General features: G+C 43.2%; 1 protein-coding gene across 2 annotated transcripts in view; it reads right to left on the reverse strand.

Annotated features, from left to right (window-relative positions):
• Window positions 1–2,756, reverse strand: part of GXYLT1 (glucoside xylosyltransferase 1) — a 41,893-nt gene extending 39,137 nt beyond the window's left edge. Inside the window, exon 1 of one of the 2 annotated variants that reach the window (XM_035127646.2) lies at window positions 2,349–2,756. In XM_035127646.2, the coding sequence (XP_034983537.1) occupies window positions 2,349–2,575 (227 nt within the window). In that variant the 5' untranslated portion in view covers window positions 2,576–2,756. The remainder of the gene's footprint in view (window positions 1–2,348) is intronic. The other variant, XM_035127647.2, reaches the window with a different exon arrangement.
• Window positions 2,757–9,673: the final 6,917 nt, after the last annotated feature.

Raw genomic sequence — 9,673 nt, forward strand, 5'->3', positions numbered from 1 at the left:
ATTGGGTGAGAGGCGTTTCGCGCCTGAAATGGCTGCCGCCGCCGAACAATGGACGAGCCTATGGCGGAAGCAGGGCCCACTGCGGCCGGTCCTGTCGCCATGGGTGGGGAAAACGAGGCTGAAAGCCGGCAAGGCCCCGCGGACCGGGCCGACGGAGAGTCGCGGCTCAACCTGTTGGACACTTGCGGGGTGTGCGGCCAGAACATCCAGAGCCGGCGGCCCAAGCTGCTGCCGTGCCTCCACTCATTCTGTGTGCGCTGCCTACCCCCTCCGCATCGCTACCTCATGCTGCCGCCTTCCGCTGCACCTTCGCCGGGCGCTGGTGGCCCCAAAGACCCGCCGCTGCCTCCGCCGTCGCCTTTGCTTCAGCCTTCCCCGGCCCCCTCGTCGCCCGTCGCCACGCCGCCCTCGCCGCTGCACTGCAACCCGGGTAAGGAAGCCCGCGCGGTGGCCGTGTAACGACTGGGGGGTGAGGAGGAGAAGAGCTCGTAGTTGTCTCAGAGAGGGAAAGCCCCGACCCAGTGGGAGCCGGCAAGGGCAGCAGCGCGCGCCGCACCAAGCCCGACCCAGCAAAACTCTGAAAGCTTAATACCGGTAAAAAATTAAAAAGCCTAACAAAAAAAAATAAGACATCCCCTGAAAATAAGCCATGGCGGGTTTTTTTGGAGTAAAAATAAATATAAGACATGACTTAAAATGTGAGAAACACGGGTATGCTTTTCCTATGTTTGCGCTACTGCTTGCACGGCACTTCTGCTTGTAGGCTACGTTCCAATCTTGCTATCCTGTTCTACACTTGGTGTGTGTTCCTTTTGCACCATTATTGTGATAGGGGCAATTCTGGGAACAGGAAAAAGTAGTGGCATTCTAGGACCCAAACATACTGTACTAGCATCACATGACAATAGCCCGGCAATTGCCCTGCCCTGTTAATCTCTGCCAGGCAGCAGCCCAAGTTTGGATTAAGTCATAAATTTCTTACACAGATAAGGGAAGGAGGAACTTCTGTTTGCACAAGTGGAAATCTGCCTTGCACTAGGGAATAAGGTCAAAACCACTGTATCGGTTAATCCTTTTAATAAAATAAACAAACTGGATATTGAGTGTACAGATGCACAGGATGCAGCCAGGAAGAAGCAGGATTTGCTTCTACTTAATAAGAGTAATTCCCCCTTGCAGAAACTTTCACCCAAGCCATGGAAATATGGCTGTGCTGTTGACCATCACCTACTGCCAGGAAACCTTGACAGTATATAAATCAATATGCAGGCACAAGCATTCAAGTGTCACTACTGACTAGCCTGAATATTTTTTTTTTTACAGTCTGAAAGCAGAGGACGGGGAAAGGATGGGAAGAAATTTTTAGAGGAAATGTCTCAAGCCCAGTCTCCCCAATTTGGTTCCTTTAAGCTAAGAATACAACTGCCTGTCATGGCTTATGAGCAGGTAGGAAAAGGGGCAACTGCCCCATTTGTGTTGCCAAAATCCCATTTCTCCACTTTAGGCTCCTGTAATATATATATACATATATATGTATACAAATACTGGTTTTCAACAGCAACACCAAAAGCGTAACATAAAAAGAAAAAGAACACAGGAAGTACATATTATTGGGCAGCCAGTTACAAAAAAGTAACAGTAATAGGTTCTCTGGTTAATTACCAGTAGTTCTTTCCATAGAGATACAGTACATGGATTATAGGGGGTTGCAATAACTGCACAGGCTTATTTATGTGATCAATAAACAAAGAAGCACGTGCCTAAAATTCTCCCTCCCCACCTGTCCATTCTTAACTCCCCTGTGTTGGGCCAAGCGTACAGAAAGCGCTATTTTTCCCATACACGCGCATACCAGGAATGGATGACCGCAAAGTTAAGATTGATCTCCTGTTTCCCACCTGGAGAGAAAAGCGACCAGCTAGAGGTCCTTTTAAGCTGCACGGTGGCAGCCCTCCTCACAGCTTTAAGGAACAGGGGAAGCGGGGTGACCGGCGGGGGCACCAAAAACGCAGTGAGGATTACGCATGCTTCGTAGCCACGGAATGCTTGACCGGCAGGATGGGGAGGGCGGAAATCTGGGGAAAAGATCTGGAGTAAACTCAGTCTGAACACCCGGCCCTCTGCACTGGAAGTGCCTCTTTGCAAATCCAACTTTGTCACAATATATCTCTTGCGATTGTGAGCCTAGAACTACCTGAGGTGCGGACGCTCCTGGCTTCCCTCACCCTCGCGCTTGGAGCAAAGGCACGGGCACCCCACCCCACCCCCACCCGCCGCCCCTTGCGCTACTAATACTCAGGCGCTCCTTCCTCGCAGGAAACGCAGGCCCCGGCGTCCCCAGACGGTACCTTTCCGGCGGCTCTCGCTGGCTGCAGCCTGCGCTTCCCGCCGCGGCCCTCCAGGCGCCGCCGCCGCCGCCACCCCTGAGCTGCCTGCGCACGGGCAAGGCAGAGTCCCCCTGGCGCCGGGCCGCCTCCTGCTCCAGCGACAGAGCCAGTTGGCTGAAGGCGTAGAGCAAGGAGCACAAGCCGCAGCCCAGGCACAGCAAGACCACCTGCACCAGCCGGCGGCTCATCCTCCGGCGGCCCCGGCTGCACCGCGCAGCAGCCGGGGCCTAACCGGGAGCGGGAGCGCCAGCAACAAAAGCAACGCGCGCTCGGCGCCGGCGACCGCAAGGAGCAAGTCCGCCACGGCGGCAACGACGCCGCTGAGGTAGTTAGCAGGAGAGCTGCCTCGAGAGCAGGAGGAGGAGGAAGAAGGCGGAGGCGACGAGGCCCGGGCTCTCAGGGCGGAGCCAGGAGGCGGGGAGGGGTGGGGTGAGTGGCGCATTGTGAGCGCTTGGCGTTGGTGGAGGGACAGCAGCGGCTGGAGGCCTGTCCTGGCGGCGGCTGGGAGCGCTGCACCGTCGAGCGAGGGAGGCGAAGGCGGGCGGCTGAAGTCGGTTGCCGGTCCTGGCCCCCGTTCCACCTTTGCTAGGACAGAGCTCTCCAGACGGTGTATCTCCACACGTTAGTGTGTCGGCTGCAGTTTGTAGGTGTTTCGTGTGAACGCTTCACCACGGGTTGGAAATAATACAACAACAACAACAAACAACAACAACAACATGTTATTTATACCCCGCCCACCTGGCTGTATGAATGCATGCATGCATGCATGCATGAATAATAACATTAAGAAGAAGACTTGTGCTGACCCAAGTCATGTTGTGGAGTGGCCAACCCCCAGTTACTTGCCTTCTATGGTCTTTATAGTGTCAGCAAGTACTGTATAATAATTTTGGTTAACACTACAGTATTCTAGAGCTCAAGAGTGGGAGTCTCCTGATCATAGCAGTAGATGGTATGGGGTATTTGCCAAAGCTTATTTGGGAGTTCAGGATATATCAACTTTATTTTGGTGTCCGGGGACATTAAAACTTTCCTCCTATTTTTGTTGTTCTGAACTTTAAAAGCAAATAAGGTACAGGGAACTAGTAACAAACTTTTGCACTGGGGTGAATATGTACTGGTGGTATGTAACAGCCACAATTCTTGGGACCCTTAACAGACTACAATTCCCAGAATTCTTGGTTGGGGAAGGAGATGGGCTTTTAATATGTAAACTCTGTATGCAGCTGAGTAATGTAATAAGATTATAGCAATGATATCCAGTAACATGGAAGTTGTTTGCTCTAAACACAAAGTGGCAAGGTTTGTTTTTGTGTGTGTGTGTGTGTGTGTGTGTGTGTGTGTGTGTGTGTGTGTGTGTGTGAAGCACCTCTTCTATTGGCATGAAAAGTATCTGAAAGATGGAGCTTGTTTTAACATTACACGAAATTGTACCCACAGTATCTTTTGTTATGGCACCCAGGTCACTTACCTCGGCTAGTCTTTGCTGTTCCAGAGATTGTGTCATCACAAGCTACTTCCCTGGGATTAGTAGCATTGATCACAAATAATAAGATAAACCTTTTTTTGTATAGTATTCAAGAAACTTTCAAGGGGAGGAATGCAAATACTATATCTTTTGGGGGGGTGTCTTACCTGGTGGGGGCAATCTGTAAAGCAGTGGTTCCCAACCATTTTGTACGGTGATCGACAAGTCCAAATTTACTTGGTAGGGTGACACAATTTATAATCACATGAGTTTTGGACTCATTTTAGGTCTTCAACAGCTGTCAGTTTTGTGCATTTTAACTGCACATTTGCCTATTTTATAACCATTACTTAAAAGCATCCGAGCAAAAATTTACTTAATGCATAACTTCAGTTGAAATATTTAGAGTACTTACAAAGCTATTCAGAGTTTTTTTTATGGGAATGTCAGAACACCAACCATCAAGGATATAAGCTATAAAATATATATTCTAAAAACATAGAATTTACAACCAGTGTTCGATATAATGAAACTTAGAAATACTCACATTTTAACGATAAAGCCCACTTTGGAAAGACTCGGGCGGGTGGCTGAACTTGTAGTTTGCCAACAAGTTAGTCAATGTGGGGTTTGAAGATTATAGTCTCAGACAATTATTGATACATAACCTGCTTCTGTATTTCATCTTCATGGCAATCATTGCTGAAAATCCCAACTACCCTTACTGGCAGATGGTCATACAGGGAGTTGCTTTGAGTGACTATTACAGATTGCTTCTGAAGTGCAGGCACTGCCTTTGATGTCTATGATTAAGAGTCAAGCTCTTTAAAAGCCCACAGTTCATTTGTGAGTTGCAAGCCACAGGCTGGAAAAACAGTGCTCTAAGGTACCTCCAGCCCAAGTTCCTAGGGAGCAAAATGATGCTACAAATGGAGCAGGCATACTATTACCGAACACTGATAGTTATTTAAATAAACCTATTTGCTGGAATATATGGATCACATAGCAATTACCTCTTGGAATGTGCCACAAAATAGTTTTGTTCCGGAAATATTTCTAAATCTGACCAGAGTTTTGCTTATTAAAAGGAAACACAGTTCAGTGGGTGAAATCGTTCCCTTTCCAGTAAATCCAGAATTGCATCATCACACCAGACTTTCATGGTGCAGCAATTAGTCAGAGGTATAATTATTGAGGAATTGCAAAACCACTCTTTTCCCCATGTCCTTACTCCACAGAAAATTAAATTGCTCACAAAGACAGTTCTCTTTATATACTATACCATATGCTAGGTGAACAGTGTTTCTTGTATCATCCATCAGAGCAGATATATTCTACAGTTTTCCTTCCATTTCCCCAACATTGCAATTGTTTCTTCGAAAATAAGGGATTCACCATGGATGCACAATCTGCTGCTGTCAGAGGTAGCAAGGATATGTTTGTGGGCTGTAATGGACTGCTGCTGAAGGATTTCCTACCTGGTTAACTTGTAGAAGGGTCATCTCAAACAAGCAAGCCTTTTTCTCTGATATATTCAGAATTAATGTTCCAAGTTTCCCAAGGAAGGACAATCTTTCTATGGTGAAATAATGCCCCCCTCACCAAAATGAATACACATATTCCCTTCGTCTTGTAGAAGCAAAATTTTTCAGATATTGTCCAGTGCCCAACTATCATTCTGGACGACAAATTCATCAACTAATGAGCCTCTTTGAACACACATGGATTATTTATTTCATTCATTTAGAGGATTGCTTTCTGTCACAGGTGATTTTACTTGTAAAATATTGAAGGAGGCCATACTATTCTCTTGGTTACCAAACGTTTCAACAGTGAAAAACACAAGAAGTTAAAATGAGCATACTGTATATATAAGTCACTAAACAACTATGCAATTAATGAACCTTACATGTTGTTTCCAATTGATGGGTGGAGTATTTGGCTTATATTGGTGGTGTTGGCATCCTTCTGTCATAGGAGACAATGCAGTGTGCCTCCTGGGGTGAAGTCAGACAGCTGGAGAATCACAGCACCTGGTGCGGCTACAGAGTCCCATAACTCGTAACTGCTGCCTCCTGGATTGTTTTTGCTGTGTTAGCAGCACCCAAGTGACCTCTTCGCCTCTTCAAGCACTAGCCACTGGATGCAGGTTTTCCCCCAGTTTTATAATATTTGCTTGCAAACTGCTTAAAAGTGACACCTTAACCATGCAATTAATGGAGGTTTATTTAGAATGTATTCTATAACATTTCAACTTGGTTGGTAACAGTATTTTGTATGCATCAGCATATCTAAGCAGCATGTTATTGAACCACACTCCTCCAAATTTCTCAGAATAATAGTGGGTTCCACCTGATTTCATATTATTTTAACTGTTGTGCTTCTTTAAAACATCCTTGCCAACGTTAGCTCCACAGTCTGTAAAAAGGATAAAACAATACTGCAAAGGTCTCTTAAATGTAATTATTTTTAAGAATTATGGCATTACTCACATTTTATTACTCTTCCGAAATGTTAACTATGAAATGTCTTTTTTTAAAGAGTATTTTTCTCTTCTTGCTTAAAACATGAATTACAATCTCATTACTGCTTCTATTTCATCATAATTTGTCTTTTAAGGCTGACAACTGGATGATATCCCACAGCATGATTTAAGCAAATGTGTTATACAAATACTAATTGGCTCTAATAGAAGGGGCCCTGAGGAAATAATGTGTTTACGGTCACTTTCAAATGTTGTAACACCCATGAAGTTGCTCAGGTAAGATTCATGATTAAGGAGTGGCAGTCAACTGCAAAGGGGATTTGGATATTTAATTTGGCACATTTCACTAGAGAATCTTCTGCTATTCTATTTTATGCAACAATCTTAGTAGTTGTGACCGTGGTTTATATTGTATGTGTGGTGCCTGATGGTTTTTGTGGTTATTGCTGTTTTTCCTTTTGTTATTTTTCTCGATGATGCCATGGCCTATGGCTAGCGCAATAAAAGTCGATGATGATGATGATTGATTGATTTAGGAGTGGGGTGGAAAAGGAAATTTCTGAAATTATGGAATACCTACAATAGAGGGTATGATTATATCAAAAGGCCCTAGGCTCAATCCCCAGCAACTCCAGATAGGGCTGATATACCTGAAACCCTGGAGAACCACTGCTAGCCATTGTTGACAATTGTTGGCATTGTTGAGCTAGCAGGACTAAGGCAGCTTCCTACGTCTGTGTGCCTATAGAAAATGTAATCGTAATAACTGGATATGCCAATTACTGTTTCACCAGCAAAGCATGTATATTTTGTTTTAACTAGATTTTTTTCAAACATTTAGGTAGCTACCATACTACTTATTTTACCTTTTACCATGAACATTATCTAACACAATTTATTTATATATACACAGTCGTTCCTTGGACGGATTCCGTTCAACTTCCAAAACGTTCAAAAACCAAACTGCAGCTTCTGATTGGCAGTAGGAAGCTCCTGCAGCCAATCAGAAGCTGTAGAAACGCCATTGGACATTCGGGTTCCAAAAGAATGTTCACTAACCGGAACAATCACTTCCGGGTTTGTGGCGTTTGGGAGCAAAAACGTTTGAGTTCCAGGGTGTTCGAAAACCAAGGTACGACTGTATTAAAAAAAACCTTTGCCAATATTTAGGAGGAAATGAATTGTTTACATTGCTCCCATTATTAGTTTTTTTTAATAAAAAAACCCCTATTTTTTTACCTGTACTTTAAAGCCATTAAAACCCAAGCAGAGAATGCCTATTTCATAGCATAGTATTTTAACCAACAGTCCATGTCAGCAGTAGTCCATTTGAAAACAACACCCAGTTATTAAAATTAGATTTTAAACAGAAACACCAAGAAATGAGTTATGCAAGTTTTAGATATCACATCAGACTTTCATTTTATGCAACTAACTATATTTCACAACTAACATTGTACAAAATAGATAGTACCATTGTGCCTGTAGAAGTACTGCAGTTAAAAACAGAAAAAAATACAATACTACAAGAAACCAGCAAACATCACAATTGTCAGGGGCTACAAAATTCCATTGTTCTAGCTGAAATGATATTAAGCATACGTATTTAATATTTTGGGGATAGATTTACTACCAAAGACCCCATCTAATTTTCCACATTGGTTCACAAAAGAAATATTTTCAATTAATGATGGTTTCCCCTGTAACAATACTCCAATGGATTTTGTACCAAATCTGATCCAACAACAATAAAAACGCTAATAACCTAATCCTGTGTATATCTTCTCAGAAGTAACTTCCACTGAGCTGAAATGGGCTTACTCCCAGCTAAGTGTGCACAGGATTACATCTTAAAATATGGTGCCAGACATCCTCTTGTAACTTTGCTCTTCCAGGACACTTACTGCTGTAAGCCCCAAAGTAAAGCAATATATGGGGTGGGAGCTTTTGCTGTTGAATTAGTCTATTAAGCTTTTGCAGATGCAGAGTGTGTGGCAGAGCCCTGAGCACAACACATGTTTGGAGAGGTACAAGCTAGGATGTTTTCACAACTGACGCTAAAACACCTTCACCTTTGTAAAGTGCAATTCTAAGTATGTTTACTCCAAAGTAAATTCCACTCAATATAATGGTCCTTACTCCTTAATAAGTGTGTTTAGGACTACAGTCTCAGAGGAGTATAAATGCTATAGATTGTGCTCTTGGGCTTTAATCCTATAAATACTTACCTGGGAGTAAGTCCCATTGAATTCAGTGGGACATGTCTAAGTTGACATGCACAGGATCCCACTGTCAATTTATAATGCATCACTTCCAAATAGTTAGTACGCCATACAAGTGGGAAAGAATCATTTTTAGATAGAATGTACATTGTCATCAGTGGATGTCCATTTGATGGGCAAAGTCATGAATAAAAACACCCTTAGAATTACAAACCATGTCCCCTCCCATTCTACAGTTCTAATGCAAGAATTATTAATTAATTTGTGCACCAAAACACTTAACTGATTGTAAACAAAATGGCAAAACCTATACTCATAAAAATATTTTATTGGAAAGTTTACATAATACCGACTGGGACTGTAAATCTTGTTCTGTATCTATATATTGCTAAATGCATAAATGTTCACAACTATGTCAAAAACAAAGAACTGCATTTTTCCTATGATTTGCTCTATAATATTTAATAAAGGATTTTTGTTTTTCAAAGCAAAAGGCTGATATAGGAACAAATGTTATATATACACACTACCTGCTTATTTATTCACTCTGGTGCAACATTTAATATCACTGGCTTGGATCCAAAAGGCTGCACAGGGAGTATCCACACACACACACACACACACACACACACACACACACACACACACACACACAACAATGGCTTCCAAGGCTTACCACCTTTCATCTACAGTCCCCTGCACCACCCACTCCCAAGGCTCCAAAGAACTTTGGGAAAGGGATCGTTGCAGTGCAATGAGCTATGGCTGGAGAAGAAAATGGAAACTGCAAGCCTGCATTAAAACACTTCTATAAACTTAAGGCTGCAATCTTATATGCACTATCTGGAAGTAAGTCTCACTGAACTCACTGGGATTTACTTCTGAGTAGACATGTACAGGATTGCAATGTAAGAGCCTCTTTGGATCCCAGCCTCTAGCTGAAATGATATATCACTATAACACTGAGCAAGTCTGGGAGAAGGAAAGAATAAGCCAAATGAGAACATTATCACGTTTTGGATGTATCAACAGCAGTTAGATATTAAAATCTAGATTTAAAAAGAAAAGAAAACAGAAAATGCCTAATAATTTGAGAACAAATTTCTGTTCA

This window comes from Zootoca vivipara, chromosome 10 (genome assembly GCF_963506605.1).
Source record: "Zootoca vivipara chromosome 10, rZooViv1.1, whole genome shotgun sequence".
Taxonomy (NCBI): domain Eukaryota; kingdom Metazoa; phylum Chordata; class Lepidosauria; order Squamata; family Lacertidae; genus Zootoca; species Zootoca vivipara.